This window comes from Caretta caretta, chromosome 7 (assembly GCF_965140235.1).
Source record: "Caretta caretta isolate rCarCar2 chromosome 7, rCarCar1.hap1, whole genome shotgun sequence".
NCBI lineage: Eukaryota > Metazoa > Chordata > Testudines > Cheloniidae > Caretta > Caretta caretta.
The window spans coordinates 122546433-122572327 of NC_134212.1; the positions used below are offsets into that span (position 1 = coordinate 122546433).

A 25895-nucleotide genomic window follows, 5' to 3' on the forward strand; every position below is an offset into this window, starting at 1 on the left:
AAACATCAGCCGAGCTCAACGAAAATGTTCCTCCAGGAAGGAGTCTGGTGTCCCGACAGGGCCAGGCCAGGCCAGACACCACTAATGCCCATGTAAGTCAGGAGCGAAGTCAACAGCGCTGAACCCGCAGTCACCAGCTCAGAGCCGAGCTGGATTTCACAGGCTGCGCCTCCCAACTTGCTTCTGCAGCAAAAAGGGGGAGTTCGGTGGTTTGTGGAAGTCAACTAGAATTAGAGCTTGTCTGAACGGCTCCCTCTGATCTGCCCCCACAGCTTCCAGGTCAGCTGGTCTCAGTACGAGCTACGCTATAAAAAGCGGAGACATGAAACGCCCACTCATCCATGGGACCTAAATCTCTTGGTCCAGACCAGCTGTTGGCCGATTAGTTGGCCACAACCGGGTGTGCAATCCAGCTCCGGATGTGCCAGGGCAGCTCTGAACTGTATCCATACTGGGTTCACTGCTACTTGATAAAGGCAGGCAGATCCTTACACCGTAGTCAGCAAGATTTCACTCTAGTCCATGGGGACAGCAATCTCTGTCCTGTCCACATCCCCCAATAAACCTTGCTTGGTCACAGCTTTTTAGAACGTAGCATCCACACTTACAGCTCTGACACAGAGCTCCGGGGGACTGATTTATATTGACAAAACAATGGGTCTGATTCGGATCTCACGCTCTGTCAGCGAGAATCAGGAGTAATTACACTTTAAGTCACTGGGTAGAACCAGGATGCGGGCCCAGTTCTGCATGCACTTATTACCTGGAGTAGCCCTTATGACCAGGTGTAGCCCCACTGAAGTCAAAGGGCTGCCTTCATTGCTGTGCCAGGTGTACTCACGTACTCCTCCCAAAGTGAATGTGAAACCTACCAGATCAGAACAAGGGAAGGCACCCACCCATTCAGCACCCAGATGAAGTCAAATCAACAGGACTTAAGCACACGTTCAAGTGTTCTGCTGAATTAGGAGCAAAAGGCCGACACAAGGGGGCTGAATCGCCTCTCTCCAGCGCAAATGAGGAGTGACTCCGCTCCAGTCAATGGATTTACACCACAGAAAAACTGGAGTAAGATAGGAGGAGAATCAGGTAAACCATGCAAGGCAACGGAGAAGCAGGCCAACCGCAACGATCCAAGGCACTGAGCGCCGCAGAATCGGGCCCCTTGATTTTAAAAGGGCTTCTCCAGATTTACCTCCGCGTGAGCGGCCCAAAGCCTGCATGCGTTTGACCAACATTTGCGGTGTTCCCCCAACCCAGGCGCTGCTCATCGGATCGTTTCCAACACCTGAATTAGAGAGACAAACCCACCAAACCGGAGAATAGCCTATTTCTAAAATGAGGTCACAGCCTTCTTTTGGAGCAGAAACGGGCCCCTGTTCCCTGGGGGGGGGGCGCGGGGGAGGCAGAAGGGGCAGCAGAGCGAGGCATTTGCACTAAGTGATCACATTTATTTGAATATTTTTTTTGTGTTCTAAAATTGGTTACAGAATAAATACCTGTGCCTTATAGCAGGAAGTCCACTTTTTTTTTTTATACAAAGTGCTTGTTACAGGAAGTTGCATCAGCGATACACAGGAAGGGGCGTGTGCAACTTGGCGACGCTTCCCCCCCGGAAACTAAAACAGAATTTTTTTTTTATTTATTCTTTTCTTTTTTTTTTTTAAAGTTTCTTTTCCCTTTTTTTGTTTGTCTGTTTGTTTGTGCATTAAATCTCCTGCCATTGTGTATTTACAAATCTCCGAAAGAAGGGGAAAAAAAAAATGCCAGGATGCATGGTAAGTGGCCTTTCCACACACACACACACACACACACACACACACACACACACACAAAAGATAAGCCTTGTTTTTAAAAAAAACAAACCCAAAAATCTACAAGTATCGTTTCTTACTGAATCAATGATATAATTTTTTTTTTTTTAAAGGGAAGGAAAAAATAAAAATTAACCAAACCAAAAAGAACCCACAGACACTGAAACAGAAAAGGAGCCACCGTCCCTCTAAGTTTTCCAAACCAGAAAGTAGCAAGTACGTGTGAAATTCGAAACCAGATGTCTGATTGAAAAACCTCATTCATTTCTTCCTCATCTTTTTCCAGGAAGGGGAGGAATTTTGAAAAATTAAATTAAAAACCAATATTAAAAAAGAAAAAAGCGAGATGAGAGAAAAGAGCCTCCCACATTCCAAAGAGGTGGGAAGGAAGAAAACTGGGTGCGATTTAAAAAGAAAAGCAAGAAAACTGGATTTTTATCTCCGAATGTGTAATTAACAACACTCTGTGGGGAGTCTGATGGTTAACTGGTGACGTAGTGTTTGGTGGAAGGTTGGCCGTAGACTCTATAGAAATCCTGGCGCCCGTGCTGCTGGGATGCGTCAATCCATTCCCTCACGGCAAGTCCGGGAAGTGACTGAGGTACAGCCGGAGCAGGGGGGAGCGGGTGGGAGTACTCCTGTGAAGAGACTGTCCAGGGGAAGTGACCCGACCTGGGGTACGGCTGGTGCCCGCTGTGATTGGACACCGAGGAACAGTAACAGTTATCCACTGAACAGACCAGGATCTTGCGCCCGCCGTACTGGGATAGCACAGACTGCTGAGAGGACGTGCTATTGGGATAGTGAGACGGGTTGAAGACCGAACCAGAGTGGACTGGCTGCGGGCCACTGGGCAGTCCAACAATGTGCTGCGTGGAGCTACAAGGCACCATGGGTTGTGCGGACTGGCCCTCGCCAGCAGAAGCCCCCTGGCTCATATACTGGCTTGCCACAGTCCCAGACGATGGCTCGAGAAAGCTGCCTTCGGGGAAGGCTGCGGAGTGCTTGCGTTTCTCCGCTCCGGAGTTGCTGACGCTGCACGGGTACATGGGGATGCTCTGTAGGAATGGGACCGGGGTGCTGAATGGACCTGGATGGGGAGAGAGAAAAGACAAACGGCCCAATCAGAAGCCACCGCTGGAATTCAGGAGCCGGAGGGGAAAACGAACAATGGCTCAGAGAAACAACAAGACCATAGGCGCCTACTCCCTGGCTGGAGCCACCCGCCGAGCAGCTCCTCCCCCTCCCCCACAGCACCTCCCGCCCACCGCCAATCAGCTGTTCAGTGGCAGGCGGGAGGCACTGAGGAGGAGGGGGACAAGTGGGGGTGGCAGGAGGTGGGGAGGGGCTGTAGCTGTGGGGAAAGGGGCGGAGTGGGGGCAGGGTCTCGGGGCGGAGCACCCCACTGGGGACAGCTAAAGGTCGGCGTCAGTTCCACCCCGCTCTCCCAGTATTCCCTTCTCCCTGGAGACTCCAGCCCTGCCCGAGGCGTCGCTGCCATGTTCCAGAGAGGGCGGGCCCCTGGAACCAGCCCCCCAAATCACCACACTCCTCCCGAGGGAGGGAGCTGGAACCCGCGCCCTCGGCAACCATCTGAAGAGATGGAATTTGCCCCGTGCACCGAGGCGACTGCCCACATGGAAGGAGGCGGGAAGGAGGGGCTGGAAGCTGGTTTCAGAGCCGCAATCAAAGCTGCAATTACAGGGCCATGGTCCAGTTCCAGCCCTCCCGAAGCCTGTTCCCAGCCCAGAAGCTGCATTGATGTCAGCCAGCGTACAAGGTGAACCCCGGCTGGGTCTCTTGGAAATGCAGGGCTCTGTACACCAGCCAAACATGACCTCATCTCCTTGCCGAGCAACTGCTGGCTAGGAACGCTCTGCATTAGTAGTGCAGCCCCAGGCCACGAGTTCAGGAGACCCTGCCTGGGGGCGATACTAGTCATCACGCGCTGTTAATTACCCTGGGAACTAGAGGGAGCCATGGGGTTTGCAGCTCCCATGCTGTGTCCAGCAGCCTCAATACAGAATCCCATCTACATCCATTAGAGAGGACTTCTGCCTCCTCTTTAACTAAAGGGGTGCAATAGCAGAAATCCAGAGTAACACCACTGATTCCAGAGCCATTTACAGGAGAAGAATAGGACTCAGATTTCTGCCTTGTAACAGGGCATCCAGTTCTAGGAGCCCGCGCAGACCTGCAGGCCTCTTGCTAACAGAGAGGCAGAGTTATGTCTGCGGACTCACGCTGGCAGCCAGACCAGGCGGCCCCTATCAGCTCCAACCTAGGGGTATGAAAAGAGACATAGGGAACTCTGGGCAGGGATAAAGGGGTCCTGCAGGGACGAACTTTTAAGGACAGCCAGTTGAGGTTTCTTTTGTTGTTATTTAAGTTAATGCTAAAGGCAAATGGCAGGAAGGTGCCCAGATACCATGGTGATGGGAACCAGGGATAGACAGAGGCAAATTTGGCCCAGATCCTGTATGTGTTCTGTGATTGGAACAGGGTGGGAAAGTCCCCTGCCTGCATAGCCGTTTTCTGTCACTATTTTGGGAGAGCTGGGATAGTAATTAAAAAGACCAGCATCTATTTAAAAGAATTCACTCCAGTCCCCTTTTGTATTGGCTGCCAAGCAGCCTTCAAGAGACACTGCATTTTACTGGCACGAATGTTTGCAGAAAGCAATCCTGAAATGCACAGCAGTTGCACATGGGCACCTGGCACTGAGTTGTGCTGCCTTTTTTGATGTCTAAATCTGCTCGGCCGTCAGGGAGCACCCGGGGAAACTGGTACAGCCAGCAGCTGGGCACACCATTTCATCATCACTGCCCGATCCTCCATCCTCCCACATGCCCTCCCGCCAGACCCTGTTCATTGTCCTCCTTGCTGGGTTAACTCTACGTTAGCCTGGAAGATCCTTGGGCCGGGTGAAGCCCCAGATGCGCCCATGGCACTGTATATACACAACAAACGACGCCATCACCAATGGAAATGGCATGTAGGGAGGTACAATGCAGTTATCCAAGCGGGCCAGAGCACCGGCACCATCACCTGTCCTGGGAAAAGGGCCCAGGGATCCCTAAAACCAGAACTCGCTCATCCCGGTGATCCAGATCATAGTCACAGGACAACCTGTGCTGGGAGCTAGTTCCGCTCGTCGCCTGGTGGCTGCAGCAGACCCAGGGAAGGGCAGCAGAGCGGCAGAGAATGTTTCCTGATGGGTCTGCCGTCCTTGCAGACACACACAAAATACAGAGGGCTGTTTCCTGCATGTAAACCCCCTTCCCGCACAAAGGGCCGGACCCTGACCATGCTCATGCAGGCATCAATCCTGAGCCCCTGGAGTTCCTGTGGCTTTCCTGCAGCGACACAGAGGTCAGAGGTCACAAAGGGGCTCTGGGCTGATTTAAACCTTCATGCAATTAACGCACAAGCATGGGCGCATTCAATCCCTGGCACATTTTTAGCCTGGAGAGCTGCCCTGTTTCCTTCAGTAACCCTGGAAATGCCGAGCGATGGTTTGCCAGCACCACGCTGCAAAGAGTGGATCGACTCCAGCCCTGGGCTAACCCTGCTGACCTCAGAGCAATGACACGGGGGGGGAGGGGAGGGGGGGGAGATCCGGCTGCCTCTTTCCCCGGATCTCGGTGCCACACGACAAGGCTCATGGATCAGAGGGATGTCTCACCTTCCAGCAGCTTCCTCAGCTGCTTCTCCTTCTTGGCAATCTCGTTCAGGAAGAGCTTGGAGTTGAGGTGGCCGATCTTGGGAGGTGGCAGGCTGCCGCCCGTGCAGTTCTGAGTCCTTTACCAACCCGCAAGGAGAGCGAAAGGACTCATTAAAAGCGTCAAGCTTCCCCTCCTCACCCCCCATGCTCTGCCCGGCTCTCATCTCTCCCCAGGCCTTTCCCAGCGGCTGACAGCTGCCAAACATCTGCCGGGCAGCCTCATCTGTAATTAGCTCCGCTTCAGCCAGGGACAGAAAGGCCTTTACATCAGCCAGTCCCTCTCCTGGGGCTTTGGCCAGCCTAGTTTTAAAAGGCCCCCATGGTGCGACTCCCGCATCCCCCGCAAGCGCTATTTCCATTAGGAGATGCCCCCGTAGCCTGACAGGACACAGGCAGGAAGCCGCTCCTGATATCCAGCCTGCGTTTCCTTTCCGTTCAGCCCGTTAGCCCCAGTTACATCCCAGGGTACCAACCGACATGGCACCCCTCCCTTCTGGGGGTCTTATGCCCTGTGATCACGGCCCCCCTACTCCCAGCTCTTTTAATCTCTCCTCCCAAATCAGTCTGTGGCTCTCCTCGGAGCTCCCATTCGGTGGGAGGCAAATGCATCCGTTCGGGTCCTAGGAAGGGCATGTTCTTCCTCGGGGTGCCCTGCGTGCGTCTCTGCGGCCAGCAAGTAGGCGAGGACCATGCTGGAGAGACCAAGAGGCACACACTGCAGGGGTGGAGACCGCAAGTCCTAGCAGTGCTGGTAGCTAGGCCCAGGGATGGATCCACTGACCTAACAGTGGTGGCACTCAGTCCCTTCTCATGAAGGCTTGCTCTTCTGGGAGAGCGTGTGACTTTTCTCCCCACCTTCCTCCCACCCCAGATAATGGCTCCGGATCATACAACCACCACCACCACGCTTTCTCCTTCTAGGAGCTCTAGAAGATCTCAGAGCACTCTACACATGACAATGACTCAAACCTCCCAAACCCCTGTGGGGTAAATTCTTAGCTCCATTTTGCAGATGGGGAAAACTGAGGCACAAGGCCGGAAAGTGACTTGCCCAACGTCACTCAGTGAGTGTGTGGCAGAGATGGGGCTAGAACCAAGGTCGGGCGACGCCTAGCCCTGTGTCTAAGCCACACTCTGTAGCCCTGCAACACAGCCGACAGAGCCTCCGATCCCACCCTTGCTTGAGAACATGAGTTGCCAGGAATCATAGAATATCAGGGTTGGAAGGGACCCCAGAAGGTCATCTAGTCCAACCCCCTGCTCAAAAGCAGGACCCATACCCAATTAAATCATCCCAGCCAGGGCTTTGTCAAGCCTGACCTTAAAAACTTCTAAGGAAGGAGATTCCACCACCTCCCTAGGCAACGCATTCCAGTGTTTCACCACCCTCCTAGTGAAAAAGTTTTTCCTAATATCCAACCTAAACCTCCCCCACTGCAACTTGAGACCATTACTCCTTGTCCTGTCCTCTTCCACCACTGAGAATAGTCTAGATCCATCCTTTTTAGAACCCCCTTTCAGGTAGTTGAAAGCAGCTACCCCCCTCAAATCCCCCCTCATTCTTCTCTTCTGCAGACTAAACAATCCCAGCTCCCTCAGCCTCTCCTCATAACTCATGTGTTCCAGACCCCTAATCATTTTTGTTGCCCTTCGCTGGACTCTCTCCAATTTATCCACATCCTTCATCCGGGGAGACTGGCTTCTTACCTGTCCATTAAGATTTTCACGGACTTGGTATTCTACAAGGGAAAGGAGAAACCCTGGTCAGTGACTGCTGTGTATCGTCTCAGCTGTGTCCCGATGCACCTCTCCCAGGACCTGCAGCCCCCCCCACACTCCAGGCCTGGCTCTCTCCTGAGCAGAGATGATGCCAAATTGCCGCAGGGGGCGTGAGATGCGGTAAGTCACCCGCCAGGAGCTGGGACGGGACACAGTCACCTGGCAGTGGTGTTACACTTCAGGAGGAGGATCACCAGGGATGAACGACTAACGCAGCACTGCCCCGTCGTGCCCACCCCCAGCTAGCTTCACTGCCACTCCCCAAAACAGCAGCCTTCGGATTCACCTCTGGGAAGGGATCTGGGGCCCTGGCCCTTCCCACTGGCTCCAGCGCTCCCCTCTATCAGGGTGTAAATGCCTGCTCATCTGCTGGATTTGGTCAGAGATTTTCCCGGCTTCCTTTAAAGCCTCCTTACGAGGGAAGCCAGCACAGGCTGCAGGCTCATGAGGAGCTCAGGTGTTGATCATCCGCCTTAAAGGAGGAGCAGAGCTGTCTGGGGCCTGTGAGCAGGAGATTACCACCAGAGGAGGGTGAGGAGAGGGGAGACACTGGCCCAGCTGCTCCCCCACCCCAGCTTCAAGGCCAGGAAGGGCCCCTTAATCAGTCGGAATCCATCCGGGGAGTGAGGTGAGGCAGAGGGGTCGAGCCGGTTCGTGCACCAGCTCAATCAGGGTTTAAGTGGAAGGCCCTAAAACCCACCCAGGCTCAGAAGGGAGGGAGATCCTGAGGGTCCCCCTTTTCTGTTTAGCGATGATCCACAGGGCCTACCCCCACCCCTAGCTCTGCTGTGCGACTTGGGTTTTGTTCCTGGCCCATCTTTTGTCCTCTCCCTCCCCGGGCTGACTGATTATCCCCACGGGCCATGACAGGGGCAGGGCCAACCACTGCCAGCCTATCCCAGGAGAAACCAGCTAATCCACAGCAAGGACCGAGGAGCGTGCTGGCTTACAGCCAAACAGGCATGTGGGCTGGAAAAGCTACTCCGGCCATCAGGAGAGTGGGGCCAAATTTAGACTCTTAGGAGCAGCAGATCCTGCCTTGTCCCCTGCTCAGGAGCCCCCTAGCCCCCTCCCCTAAGGTGCTCCACCTACTCTTCCAGGCTGGGAGATGGGGATATTGATGGCGTGGGGAGAGCTGACCCAGGGAAGGGGTGTGGGAATCACGAGGTTACTCTGCTCCCAGCCCATCACTAAACCTGAGTCTCTTTGTTCTGGGGTCACGATGGGGGTGTATGGTCAGGCCAGGGACCCTGACAAAGCAGTTGCTGTCCCAAGATGTCCCCCATCCCTCCCCTACTGTTAGAATCCGGCCACCAGCCTCGTTATCCCAGGGGCTCCCCCTCTGCCTTCCCATGGCCAGCTGGGCCCCTCCTGGCACCTTCATGAAGTTGATGTCCTCGGTCTTGTCGAACATGACCTGGACGGAGCTGAGCAGCTTCTTGGCCTCCTGCATGCGCTCGTTGAGGTGCAGCACCTGGGCCGCGTTCTCATTGCAGAACTTGGCCTGGGCCTTTTCCAGGATCTCCATGGTCTTGCGCAGGTCCTCGTCCAGGAGCTGGTGCATCTTCTCGTACTGCAGGCGCACCTCGTCCTTCAGCTGGCTCACCTTCTCCTGGGGGGGCCGGCGGGGAGGAGAGCGCCCAAAGTCAGACCCCGCCATGCCCGCTCGCTGCAGAGCCCTGCCCGCCGCCCTCGCGGAGGGAGAAACGGGGACAGGGCCTGCTAGCGCTTTGCCGACGTCCCCGGCCTGCCCCACCCCTCCCCCGGCCTGTCTCCTGGTGGGACAGCCCTTCGGCTTTGCCTCAGCCCATGGACCAAGATATTTAGGGCTGTGGAGGTATTTACAGGAGGGAACAGCTTGGCCCTGTGGGTCAGGACGCCTGGGTTCCATTTCTGGCTCGGGGGGTTGGCAGGGTGAGCTGAGTGATCACAATGGATTAATTAATTAGTGTCACCCACCCAGGCCTAGCTTCTAACAACCCGGAGAACAGCCTTCCCCTCCATCCAGAAGCCAACGCAACCTGCAGCCGCAGGCCTCCGTGCAAGGCCTCTGCCATGCCTGGGAAGGCCCGTGATGGGTGGCGGAGCAGTTCCAGGGCCACCTGCCAGCTGGACCATCGCTGGCAGTGCAGCCGAGTAGCCTGGGAATCGCAGAGGTCCCAGGGCGGCTGTGGAGGCTCAAGGCCTCTGCTGGGATAGCGAATTCCCTCCAGATCCAAGCAGATCACCTGGGATCTATGGGGGCTCAACTCCGCCCCGGAGCAACCAACTCCACCAGCGAGGGGAGCTTTCTCCAGGGCCCGTTCAGCCCTTAGTTCCTCAGCCGAGCCTGCCCACGTAGGGGCCAGATCCCGCCGCGCTCACTGGCTTGAGACCCCCCTGTCAGTTTCACCGGAGCCGGTGAGCTAGAGCTGAAAGGCTCTACGCGCCCCCTGCTCTGCCTGGGCCCCCTGGGGGGTGACCTGCCTTGTGGTGGGGCCATAAAGAGGAGGGGGATGGACCCAGCAGATTTTCCCCTATGTAAAATATTAACCTCGATCTCCGAAGTCTCCCCTTTCCTGTGGATTTCAGCACTCCCCTCTGACGTCCCTATATAAGGGTCTCGCACCTCTGGGTCCCATGCCCTGCTCCGAGGAGATGCTGGCATCCCACTTGGCTTGGAGTGCATTAAGACGGTTCCCTCCCCCACCCACCCAACACCCCCCCACACTCCTTCCTCTTCCATGGCCCTGGGGGAGAGCAGTGAAACCCCCTGTATCCTGAGGGAGCTGGGGGCAGGCAGAGGGGCTGCATAGACCAGCAATGAAAAGCTCTTGTACCAAGAGACTTTCCCCCACTTCCCCAACCAGGGCTGCTTAGCTAGCACCTGAGTAATGAGGCAGAGAGAGACAAACCCAGCCCCCTGCGCCTGAGCAGGGCGCCCCTCCTCCCCTGAGAGGGTAGCCCCACATCAGCCCCTTTTCCCCACATCTTCGCTTTGCCCTGGCTTCACTTGGGGGTCCATTCTGGGCACTGACTCCCCTTCCCTCCCCCAAGATCCTAATGAATCCAGATGGCCAGCAGCTCCGGGAGACCTCCCACCAGCATCGGGCCGCTTCTGGATCCTCACAGCAATGGCAGCTTTGGGCTGACTGCCCTGGCCCCGAGCAGAGAGTTAACTCCACGCCGGCTGGACCTCTGTCCCCCCTAAGCCCGGCACCGCGGAGCCGCAGCCTCCTCGAGGACGGCGGGCGATGCCCGGGCAGCCCCTGGTGCGGGAGGACTGGCTCGTGCCCTGCTGCCGCAAGAGACCCTGCCTTGGTTGAAGGGCGCGGCCACGAGGGAGGGAAAAGCACCAGCTACCTCGACCAGCCGCTTGTCCGACTCCAGCTTGTAGAGCTGCTCCTCGATGTCCTGCTCCCTCTCCTCCAGGCGGTCCTGCTGCTTCATCAGCATCTTCTGCAACAGAACAGACGGCAAGCGGCCGTCAGTCACCGGGGCAAGCCGCAGGGGCACGCGAGGGAAGACAGACGCAAACGGGATCAGCGGTACAGAACATCAACGGGGCAGCGGAGGTAGCGTGCTAGCTACCGGGTCAACCGTTCAGGGGTATGAAATTCTGATCTACAAGGTCCCATCCTAAGCAACCCTCCCCAGCTAGCAGGCAGTGTCCGTCCCTGATTCGCGGCCTCTCTGTAGTGCCAGTCTCTGCCTAGCTGGCTTTTTGGGGGTAGCAACGACCATGGGAGGGTCTTGCAGAGCGAGAGAGACATCCCCGCCTCCTCCCTCATGGGAGACTTTATATTGGTTCTTTCTTGGTGGCTTTCGTGAGCCGATAAGAAAACTCCTCTAGACTGAAAGCCTGTTTGTGCCTGGAAACCACCTTGGAACAGCCGTCCAGAGGGTCGGGTTTGAAAGGTCAGCGTGCCCTCTCCACACAGAGGGCCTGGCCACTGTGGGGTCTGACCCGTTTCTGTTTCAGACCCTGCGTTTCGGCTCCCCGCTACAAGTGACATTGCACAGCCCTGTCACAGGGATAATGACCATCACAATTACCCAACAAGCCGATACAGACTGAGTTTGGCGGGACAGACGCTCTGGCACCCCCCAGGAGCAGATCTGGGGCTCTGGCTGGCCTGGAGAAAACAGCACCCCTCTATAAACTGAGGGAGGCGCTGCTGACTGCACTCACAGCCGCCTCCACTGAATACGCAAAGATATTTATCCACTGTCCCTTCCAGGCCTTTGGAGAAACAGAGCTGTGCTGTATTCCCGGGGTCTCCCATACAAGACCCCTTTCCCACAGTCACTTCTTATAGGACCACCAGGTCTGGCTGCGAAGAAGAGTTGACACAATCGGAAGCGGCTACCAAGAGTAACAGCCTATACAAGATAAATGAAGAAAAAAGTGCATCTCGTCTGCTCCTCATTCGTTCTCCTCCTTCTGTCCCTTGTAGCCCCACTTCCCCATTATCCAGGGACAGGGTTTTTGTCTAAGCAACCAAGTAAAGAATCCAGGGAATAGTAATACTGGCGATAAATTTTACAGGCTGGCTGAGCATGTTGTAGCCCTCTCTCGTGGCTGCTAAGGATAAGAGCCTACTACCACCAGCAGCTGACTGAGTTACTCCTTTAGCTCTAGAGGTAGAAGCCGATGCATAGGTACAGAAGTTTGTAAGTTCAATCCCCACTCATGACTCCCGGTACAGCGTGTTACATATATGCTGATCTTACTACTACTCAGTTACACTTCTAGAGACCTTTCCCTACATGGGAGGATCCCAAAGTGCCATGTAAAAGAAGGGTTACTCTCATTTGATACACAAGGAACCAAGGCAAAGAGAGATGTCCAAGGTAACAAAGCAAGTCAGTGGAAGAGTTGGGAACAAGTGCCAGATCTCTTGATCTCCAGTCCAAATCCCTATATCCCCCGATTATTTTAGAGGTGATGATAGAAGGAAATATTTATAGTATAGCCTCGCTGATCAGAGTGAAATGTGCAGTGTATTGGAACAAGGTAGTATCCCTTTTAATAGTTTGTGAGCCCTCTAGAGGCGCTCACTGTGTTCTATGCTGTAGACACTGCCAGAAACCAGTCAGAACAGCCGGGTGTCTGCCCCTTGGCCTCGCATGTTCATGTATATTTACTAAACATGGTTATTTGGGACCTAACTGTGCCCCTGTGGTTCCTTCACATTGTTTCTGTGCTGTAAAGAGTGAAAGACACAACAAGATGGGTGATAGGAAGGTAGAGCAGATAAACAGCGTTTCAGATGCGGGACCTTCATCCCAAAAGATGGGAGAAGGTGGCCTCATTTCTGATACACGTGTTTTTTTCTGGATAATAAAGATTCAGCTAAACCAAGCTTGTGAAATCCTACGGAGGTTTTTTTGGCTGGGGGAGTGAAATATCACGATACGTTTTCCAGGCTGATTGCTGTCAAGGTGGAATCCGTGGCTGGGCTGGTACATTTTCGTGTTGGGTTTCAGCTACTCCGGCGAGAGAGGAAGCTCCGGCAGGTTCCTCCCCGACGGCAGTGCCCTTGGAGAGAAGGCCCATCCTCGAGAATTTAGGGATGAGAGAGGAAAGAACATTTTAAAAGCTGCCCCGCAAGCAGCTTCTATTTTCTAACGGGGGAATCTTGTTCTGGGAAGAGGACCATGTATTTTCCAGCCTCAGCCAGATGGAAGAGACACACACGCACACGCCCTAAAAGACAGAATAAATCAGAAATCCAAAAATGGCTACAACCATATGAGTCATCTGCTAAACAGCTTGGCTCGGAGGCCCGGCATTCCGGCCAGAAGGCAAGCAATGAGCCACTGGTACAGGATCAGCGCCGGGCAACTCCAGGCGCTACGTCAGGGGCGCCCAGCCCGTAACACACACGCAGAAGAATTCTCAGACATTTGCCCTTAATTCTTCCTGCGTTAATCCCTTCAGGAAAAGCCACTGCACTCCTAACCTGACCGAGGAAGAAGGGAGGGGCAGCTGGGAAACTGACCGGTTGGAAGAGAAAACACGGCACAGCAACGGGGACACGGAGGGAAATGGCAGCTAAGACCAATTTTGAGGGGATTATTGCTAATATAAACCAGCACTCGGGGATTTATAATCAAGTAATTAATTCCTGGTCTAAGCAGGGGGAGGGAGGGCGGGAGAGAGGCGGAGGATGGAGCTGCCACGATTAGTTGCATTGCAGGGAGAGGCTGAAGCCTTCAACTTATTTTGTAAGCAAGAATTTGGAGCCTCCTCGATTCGGTGTTTTTCTGAAGGTCTGGGGCACCTGCAGCCTCGTTAACACTTGGATAAGTCAAGCACTAGTAGAGGAGTGGGCCCCTTCTTGGGTTTCTTCGCCTCCAGCCTCGGTCCCTTAATGAGACACTGACGGGTCAAATTGGCCCTGAATCTAGGCTCTGGATCAAACCAGTAGCCCCCAGCGGGTCCGTATGCAGCCCCCACTCTGCTCTCCTGGGTGGGGTGGGGCGGGGCATGAGGACCTAAGGGGGAAACTGACTTGCAGCACTAGTGAGCCTGACTAGATGTGCAATGAACAGGAAGGGTGTGTGTGTGTGTGTGTCAGGAACAGCAGAAGCACCCTAAAAAGTGTGTGTGTGTGGGGGTGCCACAGGTGCCCCTGCCCCCACTTCCCCACGCCTTCTCCCTGAGCCCCCGCTCCCCATTCCCCTCAAGGCCCCACCCCGCCCCTTCTTTCCCAGCCACCCCTTCCCACAAGACCCCCTCGCTTGTTCCTCCCCCAGCGCTTGCTCTTATGGCTATGCCCTTCCAATTTTAAAAAGTGGGGAGGCCATGGCTCCCTGGTCCCCCCAGTTCTGGTGCCCCTGGTGTGTATGTCTTTAGGTGGTTGTAAGAAACTGGTGTTGGGGGTTGTGGGTGTGTACATACACACACACACACACACTTACAGCATTATTAATATTTATATTGCAGTAGCATTGACTAGCCACCAGGGAGATCAGGGCCCTGCTGCGTTAGGCGCTGTACAAATGCAGAGAGCCCCCCGGCACCGAAGAACTCACCATCTCAACAGACAAGGCCAAGTGGGAAGGGAAGCAGAGGTACAGGGAGGGGACGTGACCTGCCTCCGGTCACACGTGTCAGTGGTGGAGCTGGGTCCCACCCAGTAGAGGGAAGTGATGAGGGGGGCAGTGAAGCCCGGCGGATGGGGTATCGGCATATCTCACACACAGTGGACGACGGGCATTGACCAGCTGATTTCCCCAGTCCCATGCCAAGCAATGTTTGCCGCAGACATAAGCCAACTACCTTTATCAAATGCAAGATCTGTCCAAAGGACCCTGCTGATTTTCGTGGGTCACTTCTTCCCGGATGACTGGCTCCTGGTTCTCCTCAATCAACATGCAGGGAACCAGCCCGAGAGCGAGCCTTCTCCTCTGCATCTGCTCACGAGGTTACCTCACTGCTTGACAACGATTTCTTTGCCTTTGGGATACCCTTGGGAAGTCAGATCTAACCACGAATCACCACTGTCCAGGCCAGGAGTTGACAAACTTTGCCATGTCCCCAGCTTCCCCTCAGGGGAAAAATCCCTTCTCAGGGGCCTCCCAGAAAGCCGAGCGCTTCATGAACCCTCTACAAAAAGCCATTACAGCCTCTGCAGCAGAAAGGCAGCCATGGAAACAGAGGCGACGCAAGCTCCTTTGGGACGCTAAGAAACCCCCAGGACAGCCTCCGGCGCAGCTCCGGCTTGCACGCCCGTCCCGATCCCCAGCCTCAAGCTGCACACCGCGAAACCCGGGCCATTCCCAGGGCCGGACAACGGCGCAGCAGCCTGATCAGAGCCTTTCGCGAGGCCACCACGACAGCCTGCCGGAGCAAGGAAGGAAGTGGATGGCCCCATTCAATTCTCCTACAGTGGCCCAAGTAACGGGCATTCTGTAACAAGACATGCTGCACAGAACGCAGACGTGACTCTCGGCCTCCAGCCACAGAGCAGGAGGAGGATGTTGTTGAGGGGGACATCTCTCCACGACCAGAGCCCCGAACACGGACGACTCCTGAGAGTCCAGAACCCTGTCGAGCTCCGTGGTGACTGGTCAACGCGCCGTGGTCATCGACTGTGAGAGGATAATAGGATTTTTTTTTTTTTTTTTTTAAATATGAATGTAGTGGGTGAAATCCTGGTTCCATGGAACTCAATGGGAGCTTTGCCACTGATATCAATACATCGACGTTCCTAGCAAGGAGTAGTTAAACCAGAGTTCAGTCATCTGACCGCTGGGGAGTTTAAATGTGGGAGGCGTGCAGCGCCGTCAGCAATCCATTCCAGGAAGGCCCACCCAGACCTCGTGCAGTACAGGTTGGGTTTTTCATGCTGCAGGCTACTGACCCATGAAGCTACAGGGGCTGTCCCCGCTCAGCTGCCTCGATGCAGAATCCCCTTCGCATTCCCCACTCCTGAGCCCTGGCTCTTCTCCCACACTCCAGCTCCACCAGAAGCCCCCCACACACATCCTGCAGCAGGCCCCCCGGAGCCCGCGGGAAAAGTTCCCACTGACCTCAATGGGACTCTATATCCCAACGTGAGAATGGGGCCCGAAGCAGGTCTACCGGCTCACAGCTGTTAGCGCTGCACAGCAATGCAAAAGATCTGGGTTCGATCCTCGGCCCAAGCCTCTGGAAAGGCAAGATCAACACACTAAGCACTTAGGGCCTGTCCTGTCCATGTGGCAGCTCTTTTAACTATTTAACCCCTATCTATCTGTACATCCTTTCAACCCTTCCGCGCAATGCTGCCAACTCTTGTGATTCAATTACAAGCCCTACAATACGTGGTGTTTCATCTAAAGCCCCAGCTCTTGGAATCCTGTGATTACATGAGAATCACTGCTTGCTTGCTTGAAGTTCCCAGGCCTCACTGGTGCAGAGAAAAGTTGGAAAATGTGCCATGAATACAATCTAAAGACTCAGAAGACCAATAAAAGAACCTAACATTTATGACGGTTTGATACAGCTCACGATACAGTTGCACCCACAGCAACAAGTTCCAATAATAAAAAATATAGGCAGAAACCACCCCTTGCTGTATTGATGAGAGCAATTTCCTCTCTCTGTAATATGGACTGAGCTCTTCAGGTATTTTGAAAAGGAAAATATATCCCTTCCCTCTCCCCCTGACTTCCTGCCAAACAGGTATTTCTGAATTCGGGAACTACCCCCTCCTCCCAGCTCAGCAGGGATCACCACTTAATGGGTGATCCCCCCCCACAAGATTTGCAGCAAGGTCTCAGTTCATGCAGGACTTTCCTGTTGGGATAACCTGAGCCCCTTTGCATCTGTTTGATGTCTGGCTATCTGTTTGCATTTCCCAGTGTCTAAGAAACCTTACGCCCTTTCTCTGAGAAATGGGACAGTGCAGCCATTTGCTGGGATGGCAGCTGATCAATTTATTCCATTTAAAAAACAAAAACAAAAAGAACACCCCTCATCCGTAAAAAGCAATAAACGCCCCACAGTTTACACTGCTCCACAACGTGAATTTTGAGGAACAAAATGTACAAAAGATAAAATGAAGATTAATAATTTCCTTTTTATTTCAGCGTAAAGAGGTGGGTATTTTGTTTTGTTGTGTTTTAAATTTAAGCCTTCCCCTGTGGTGTTGTGAACTTAAGTACAGGGACATGAACCTAGTCGCCTATGAAAACCAAAAGTGAAACTGACCAGAAACACAGAGAAACTGACTGGTCCAGTTTCACCACTCCAGCCAGTGAAACGCAAAAAGAGAATCAACCGCATCAGTGGTGAAAAGTAGATCTGTTTGTTTAGGCTCTTTGAGGCTTAGTAATTCACGGTGCTGTCAGTAATACAGGGAAGGATTCTTATTTTATATGCAAATTTTGACAGTGTCTTATTAATAAATAACATTACTAGCCACAGAAATCCCCACACATAAGGAGATGCTGCCCCAACACTTAACACAGTCTCTTTTATAGTCCAACGTGGCAAGGGTTGAGTCCTGCATGGTGCTGGAGGAGCTGGGTGCTGAGCACATAGGAAGAAGGGTGCTCACCACCTTGCACGGCTGGCCCCCACTGTGTTGAATCTATTGTTCGCTCCATGCATAGTTACCACAGCAGTAACTGGTTCCTTAGCAGCCGGCAATACATTGGCTCACAGGCGGAAAGCGGAAGCAGTCCCAGCATCGGAGCACAATGGATTTCTGAATGGAGGGAAATACTGTTTTACGTCCTCAGAGTAGCCTGCCAGTGGGGATCCCAAATTAATCGGAGCCTGGGCTGAGTGGACGTACTACAACCCCCAGCAGCGCAGCACTCCCCACCTGCCTGTTCTGTTAGCGTAACAGATCATTCCCCCGCCCCCAAAGTAGCTATATAGCTAGCTTTGATCCCACCGTGACAAGGGAAGGATGGGATCATACTCTGCAAGTATAGGAAGGCCACAAACACCAAGCTGTTATTAAAGGTAACCGGAGGAAAGAAAATCCAGGTTAATTATCAGAGGATCTATGTTGGTCCGGGCTGGGTGAACACCTGGGAATGTTTACTCGGGTTAGTGGTGTTGAGGTCCCCTGCGATCATAAACAGGAGTGAAATTTTGTTCGCGGGAAGAGAGAGAATCGCAAATGCACATTCAAACCGATAATCGACCTGGCAGCACAAGGATCCTAAGCGCTAAGTCACCGCCAGCAGCTCCCAGATGGAGCTCCACTGACAGAAACCGATCGCCGGGTCGTTCAGACCAACGGATACACTGGTAAGAATCGAGGCCTGGGAGCAGGGAATTGGTGAGCAGGAAAGAGAGGCTGCACTTGCTGAGAAAACGGCTAACTCTAATTGCAGGGCGCAAGCGTGGAGGAGGCTCGGCATTTCCTGAAAACCAGGCCCCTTTCAGGGCACGTCTACACTGTGACAAAAAACACCCCACAGTAGTGATGCTCAGCACCTGGGCCAACGGACGGGGGCTCACATCACGGGGCTAAACGTAGCCCTGTTGAGATTCCCGCTCAGGCTGGGGCCCGGGCCTTGAGAACCACCCACCCCTTGCCAGGTTTCAGAGCCCGGGCTCCAGCCTGAGCCCAGGCTCCAGCCTGAGCCCGAACGTCTACACGGCTACTTTAGTTCCACGGCATGAGCCTCCCAAGCCCCAGTCAGTGACCAGGCTGAGACTCGCTTTCACGGGCTTTTTGCAGCATAGATGTACCCTGTGATGTCTCAAATTGGGCCCCCCAAAAACAGAGGGACCTTAAAGCACTAATCTGTTTTGAAAATTTCGACTAGGCTGTCTCTTTCTCTCATCTATACACGTCTAGAGCACAGTGGGCGCACGGGAGCTGGAATCTTCCAAAGGTGCTGAGGGGAGTTAGATGCGCAAATCTCACTGAACAGCAATAGGATTTGCCTATAAAAATTCCAGCTGTCATTACGCCCACCCCCACCCCCACCCCCATAGATACACAATTACTGCTTGTATTACATTGTATTGTAATCGTATTACATTGCTTGTATTAGCATCTAATCATGGATCAGGGCTGGGCACAATACATGCACAGAGACCTGGGGGGAGGTGATTTTGGTACTAGGGACTAAAACTTCATAGAAATTATATATATATTTTAAGCTTCCAGAGAGAAGGAAAAAAAACAAACAAACAAGGTGTACTAGGTAAAGAGAGCAAGGCAGGGCTGTTATCTGCATTTGATAGATGGAAACTGAGGGCCAGAGACACTCAAATGACTCATCCATAGTAAATGAACCAGGGTCTTCCATGTTCTAGGTGAATACCCTAACCACTAGACTATCCTCTCTGCAGCAAGCAGCTCGTACACAGTGTTTCTGCCAAATCCATTCAATAGCAATCCTGCGACTGTCCTACTTTCAAGTGTTGAACAGTGCTGAACCCTGGTCAGATAACAATCGATACCCCCAGCAGCACCCTCCAGCCCTGCCTGGAAGCTGCCATCGCTAACCCAAGGTGACAGCCCAGCCTGGGAGAGTTCGATGTCTGAGCTGTACCCCGGCAGAAGCTGAAAACTACGTGCTCAAATCCCACTCTCACGGAAGTCAATGGCCAAGCTCCTATGGAGTTCTACTGGAGTGGGTCACACCCCAGGCCGTCCTTGGAAAGCTGCTTTTTCCTGCTCTCCAGATCACAGAAGTGAGAATTCCCGAGCACGCCCTTCCCCTTTAAAACAAAGGGGATCAGCCGCCTATCAGGGGGCCCTTTCGTGCTTTTGCAGCTACCCAGACTAAATTAAACTTGCATAATGACAGGTTTCAGAGGAACAGCCGTGTTAGTCTGTATTCGCAAAAAGAAAAGGAGTACTTGTGGCACCTTAGAGACTAACCAATTTATTTGAGCATGAGCTTTCGTGAGCTACAGCTCACTTCATCAGCCTTGATGAAGTGAGCTGTAGCTCACGAAAGCTCATGCTCAAATAAATTGGTTAGTCTCTAAGGTGCCACAAGTACTCCTTTTCTTTTTGTAAATTAAACTTGCAAGTTAATCTGCCACACGATCCACCCCAGTGAAGCACCCTCCCCCAGCAGGTCATCTGGTGGCAAGAACCAAAAAGCTTTGTCTAGCTGAGGTTCTTCCATAGCACCTCTTGCTGGGATCTCTGCATCGCATCAGACACGAACCGGTGACCATCAGTGAGAAGGGGGTCCTGTCCATTTCCAAGGAAGGCTTGGTTAAGTCCTTACTAACAAACCCCAACGATCACTAAAGCAGCATTTTAAACTTCTACATTTCGCTTCACACTGGTTCTGCCCTTCGCTGACATTTCTGCTCCTTCATTGAGCTTGGGGCAGTACACAATCAGAGGAGCCCCCGTTTCTTTTTGGCTCTAGTGAGTTTTGCTCGCTAGTGCTCATGCTGTGGCAGAAGTCTGGGCTGCAAGTGCCACAAGGTAATTTGAAATCCCCCCCCCCCCCCCCCACACACACACGTGAAAGCTTTGGCTAGCACAGTTCGCGTGCTGTGACCGCTGCTTGCCACACTGATCAGAACTATTTTGCTGTCCTCTTGTGCCTCACCCTGTCTGTTGGTTATTTGTCTCTCCTCTTGTAACTTACGAGGACCATTCTTTTGTTAGATGTGTACAGTGCCAAGCACCCTGGAGGCCTCAATCGCAGACTGGGGTCTCTAGAGGCGACCATAAGGCAAACAATAAATGACACGCTTTCACTGAACCACGAATAAAATTTATATTCTGATCAGAGTTTATTACAGTATTTGTTTTAAATACCCGAAACCGTTAAAATAAATAAATAAATAAAACTCTATGCCACCTGACACTGTCCCTTTAAACACCACGGGCTAGCTAGTCCAGTTGTCTCACTCTACAGAGGGCAAGTGTTGTAGGGCTTTGATCTCGCTCTCTTCTTGCTCTGGCTCTCCTCTTGCAGCCAAATTACAGTGCTGAGCGCCCGAGTGAATAAGGTCATTGTTTGCAACAACCGGAAAGACAGAGCTGAGGGAACACTACAGGGCCAGAGGGAGGTGGGGGCGGGGGGCAGAAGGAGGAAGATGCAGCAAGAGCAAAGAGGTCACAATCAGAGCAACAGCTCCAGATACCTTAAATCGGCCAGAGGTAAAACAGTATCTGGGCCCCACGCTGAGACCTGAGTCCGGCACAGCGGCCCTGCGGGAAAGCGGATACTGGCTGCCCCAGTGTCCCAGCATAGCAGTGGGGTTAAGTCACCAGCACTGAATTTTAGAACACAATGAACTAGACACACACAGAAGGCACACACGCCCCGCTCAGGCTGCATCCAACACCAGACTCCTCCCTCTGTGGTTGCTGCTTTTCAGCCCTCACCACAAAAAAAGTGAATTTCCTAAGAGAAACGCATTCATAACTATGGTGACCCCTTCCCATCCAGTGGAGGACTACAGTGCCCCAGCCTGTAAACAAGCAATAGACTTTATATGGAGATCACTCAGCCACCACTAAAATGCAGCCGTCTCTGGGGTGGAGCACAATGGCTGTTTAACAGCATGCTGCAGCACGAGCGCAATTTATGACAGGACATGACGAACACTATACCCATTTGAAACCACAGAAGGAATTTCAGGGGGGCCGGAAGTAAACACCAGGCTTGGAATTTGGCCAGGACACTGGGGTGAACACCCCACCTACTGCAGAAACTTTAAATGACAAAGAGTGTTTAGGGTCCCCAATACAGAAGACAGGACCTCCTGCAGCAGAGAAGCCCTTAGTCCTATGCTGGGGCATTGCTCCAGTACTGTGGGGGATCAGTGACCCCGAAACCCCTTCATGCCTCTCATTCAAACCCTATGCAAGCCCAGCCCCACTTAGTTCATCAGATGCGATGCGCTCGCAGCCTGAGGTGATGTCTCTGTACAAACAGCCTAATGGAGAGAAGGAGCATTGTGTTCCTTTAACACAGAGAAATCAGCATGCAGAACTTCACAGCCTCAGAGCCAGGAAGCCTCAGAGCTAACTCCTTGGGCAAACCTTGGGACCCCACCTGTCCCCATCTGAAACAACCCCAGCCTCTGAAGGGGTGAAACACGCTAAGCTCCGGATGAGTGCCTACGACTGATGCAAACAGAGAGGCACTGGCCCTTTCATTATCTCTCCAACCCCCAGGAGACTGACTGTAGGCCGATCCATTTACATAGACAGGAAGGAAATGTTTTCTGGGTTTCATCTTACACAAATTTACAGTAACCAGCAGTCAACAGAGGAGGTCTTAGGCGAGCTGAACGCCTCTCCTCCTCCCCAGCTAGCTAAACACATAGATCATCTATTTTCAGGTCTGGCCAGTCTCACGCTACTTTCGGGTGGATCCAAATCTCAGGCCAAGTTCCACCAACGCTACCGGGAGAGGGGGGCCCGCAACACCCGCAAGGGCTGAATGTCCCCCTAGGAAGGAGACAATGCAAAAATGGGTCTTAAGAACTGACCCACCCCCGCTCAGCTACACCTCAAGATCACTCTTACAGTTGGATTTCAAAGAGGCCCATCTTGTTTTGCAAACCATTACGGATGCATCAAAACCACACTGCTTGCACCGATCTGTTCTTCCTGTCAGGACGAGCCTTTTATAAGGAAGTCAGGTGTAATTTTATGGAAGCCCTGTAGCCTGTGATATGCAGGAATTCAGACTCCACAATCACAGTGGTTACCTTCTGGCCTTGCAGTCTATTCAGTTGCATTTCGGCTTTTGGTGCTTGCAAGTTTAATGATTTGACAAAGGCACCTCCCTGTTTCCCGGTCAGCCTTGTAACAAATCCAGGAAACACTTCCGGGAGGTCACTGGGCTGAATACAGCTGGGCCACATGGAACTTCACAGTCCCCGCAGGGACAGAACTCAGATCCCCCTGCTCCAAAACGACAGGCCTTGCCCACTTGAACTAAAGGAACATCTCCCCTGGCATTGAGCTGTATAGGGCCCATGACACACGGAAGAGCCATTTGGTTTAAGGTCCTTGAACAGAATACGTTATGTGATCACAAAACTATTTCTAAGTGGAATTTGAACATGATTCCCCAAATGGTTATGCCATGTTGGCATAGCGGTGTTGGTCCCAGGATATTACAGAGACAACGTGGGGGAGGAAATCTTTTTTTACTGGACCATCTTCTGTTGGTGAGAGAGACAACCTTTTGAACTTCCACAGAGCTCTTCTTCAGGTCTGAAATGTGTGTTAACTACTTACGCTAAACAATCTGTCCCACCTGGTATTTAGCTATGGCACTTAGTATGTTCGCCAGCCCTGAAGAAGAGCTCTGTGGAAGTTCAAGAGCTTGTCTCCCTCACCAACAGAAATTGGTCCAATAAAAGATATTTCTTCACCCACCTTGTCTCCCCAAATGGTTGCGCTTTTAGTGACTTCTATGTTTGCACAGAGCCCTGCAGATCTGCCACAATTACAAAAAAAAAAAAAGATTGATATCTGGGCACTGAAATTCCACAGTTAGCTCCAATGCCTTTAAAATCAGCATGTTGCGTGGTGAAGTCGTGACCAAATGCCTCCCTGTCACCTTTCCAAATAACCACCTTTGGCTGGCCTCAACGGAGGATTTCAAAGCACTGGACAATCATTTAATCAACCATCGTAACACCCCTGTAAGCTGGAGCCCCTTTCTACCCGTGGGAAACTAAAGCATGGAGAGCGGAAGTGACTTGTTCAAAATTCACACAGCAAGTGAGGAAGAGAACCCAGGAGTCCAGCCACATTCCTTCTCCCCGCCCTCCAGTAAGATGCAACAATATGCTTGTATATTTCGGTCTGCTTCCAGTCCTTCCTTGGAGTCAGGACTCACAACCACAGCGGGACATGGATCAAGGTCAGCTCTTGGCCCCAGAATATCCCACAGCTGTGACAGATGTCGTGAGATGCTACCTGGACAACACCTGGGGTCAAGCTCTGCCCTCACTCGCACCTGTCCGCACTGGGGCCTGGATACAGAGTGCAATTTCGATGCTCCCTGCTGGGACACATGGAAGGAGCCCAGTGGGAGAACGTTGGGTGGGAGAGGGCTGAGAGCCCGTTTACTGTCACCGCTTGCTGCTGAAATACCGCACAGCTCTGGGCAGAGGAATCTGAATTTGTGTTGCAGCCTCAGTGACCTCATGTCCTTAATGGTACGTCCCCTTTTCCCCCATCCCATCAGATTACCACCTGCAGGCCGGGAGGGAAGAGGAGGGGGCCATGGATGCCCGCAGGATCCATCTTACCGCTAGCTAGTTTTGGAGGAGAAAGGTGCATAATATTCCCGGTTTCTTTATTTTGCCAAGCAGGTGGCTCTCCAGCCATACCCTGCGAAGAAGCCCCCACGCAGCAGCCCTGTGAGCGTCTCTCTCTCAAACTCCTTCCACCGCTCGGTACTTCTGGCTGCTCAGCGCCAGCACCCCTGTTCAGGAGACACTGCGGGCTAGCTCCCCATTCTCCTTGGGAAAGCTCGGTGGGGAAAAAAATTAGAGGGCACCATGAGGTCTGGATTGAGGTTCACCTGCAGAACTGGGGGCGAGGGGGACTTGCCCTGTACTGGCCTCCAACTCAGCTTGGTATGAAATAGCAGTCGCGTGCCCGGGTTTCCTCCGGGGTTTGCCACTGCCAGCCCCGTTTCCAGTCATTGCTCCCTGCTGTTTCCACGCCCCCCCCGCCCCTCCCCCACACAACACTAAAGCAAAAGGCCCTGCCGCACCCAGTTAATCACACTCTGCTCCCCAGCACAGTGGATAGCGACGGGGATAGTCATTGGTCACAGCTCCCGACATGCTGACATGCCGGAGAGCTCGTAAGACTTTCTAATGAACTCCAGGAGCAGCCTTCCCACCACACAGGGTCTGGATTCGCCAAGGGGGTGGGGAATTATTGCCCTGCTGGGGTCTGTGTATCACTCCAGCCCTGCCCAGAAATCTACCCCCTACAAACCCAAACACACACAGGCAGAACATCCAGTGATCGGTGAGAAACTCCCACTCCCCCTGTCTAGATGCTGCCTACCCCTCTGTGGACACCATGTGCAAAATGGCTCAGAACAAGGCATCCAAGGCATCAAAGGGCCCAGCAAACACTGCTCGGTCCCACCCATAAACGGGAAGCAACGAATGACAAACAGAACAAGCAAAAGGAACTCCTTTTCCCCCAGCCTGGGAAAGCCAATTCACAGAGGGTCAGGGAGTCAAATGCGGCGGCTGGATAATTTTATGGGCCATAATTTTCAAGTCACGCATGGCAAGATGGGGGTAATTAAATTTCATGCTTCAGGAGGCTGAGGTCAGGAAGAAATTCCCCACTCCTCCCCGTGTGCACAGTGCCGTCCAATCATGGTGGCCTCCCTCTGAAGCATCACACACGCTGGCCCCACAGTCGGGTCGGCCAAATGCGCCTATGGAAGATCTTCAGAGGTACTCAGGCACCTAACTTCCACTGAAACCAATGGGAGTTAGGAGCCTAAATACCACTGGGCCTGCCTGCCTTCCTTGTGTTGCGGCTCCACCCATGTCACACCCACAGGAGAAGCCGCTCTGCAGCCTTCTCTCTCCCCTCTTACCCTGCTGCTGCAGTCGCAGAAAGAGACAAGCCACATTTCCCATGGGGTGGCCTGCGAGTGCCCTTTGTTGAACGCACTTCCTGGGCACCGGTACTGCCACGGGGGGGGGGGGGAGGGAGGGGCGCCACCTGGTAAGAGTCCTGCCCGTTCCAATGGCCCCACAAATTGGCCCGTTTTCTTTAGAGAGGCTTCCAGGCTGCTATGGGGAAAACGTCCCCTCTTGGAACCATGTGGGCCATGGCCCTTTGCTGGGTCACCTGGTCCTCAGCGGCATTGTTGGGGGTCACCCCTCTGGGGTGGTGAGCGCCCGAGACAGGAAAGCCACAGTCAGCGGGTTCCAGGGGGAGACAATGCAAGTGATTGTGATCGCACAGCCAGGCGGATGATTTGATCCTTTCCTGGCTCTCCCCTCAGGCTGCCACCCCCTCACGCAGGCAAAGCCTTCCTACAACCGCTGCAGACCAGTGCATGCTGTCAGGCCTGTCCTTAGCTGGCCAGGGTCCTTTGCCAGAGTAGGAACCGGGGGGTTAAGAAGGATAAACAGGAGGGGAGAAAAGAGGAAG

General features: G+C 53.2%; 1 protein-coding gene across 2 annotated transcripts in view; it reads right to left on the reverse strand.

Annotated features, from left to right (window-relative positions):
• Positions 1–1430: 1430 nt before the first annotated feature.
• The window catches only part of TRIM8 (tripartite motif containing 8), a 54046-nt gene continuing 29581 nt past the window's right edge, over positions 1431–25895 (reverse strand). Inside the window, exons 2-6 of one of the 2 annotated variants that reach the window (XM_075131098.1) lie at positions 10657–10755; positions 8696–8929; positions 7246–7277; positions 5500–5615; positions 1431–2904 (exon numbers count right to left, since the gene is read on the reverse strand). In XM_075131098.1, coding sequence (XP_074987199.1) covers positions 2297–2904; positions 5500–5615; positions 7246–7277; positions 8696–8929; positions 10657–10755 — 1089 coding nt within the window. In that variant the 3' untranslated portion in view covers positions 1431–2296. The remainder of the gene's footprint in view (positions 2905–5499; positions 5616–7245; positions 7278–8695; positions 8930–10656; positions 10756–25895) is intronic. The other variant, XM_048858161.2, reaches the window with a different exon arrangement.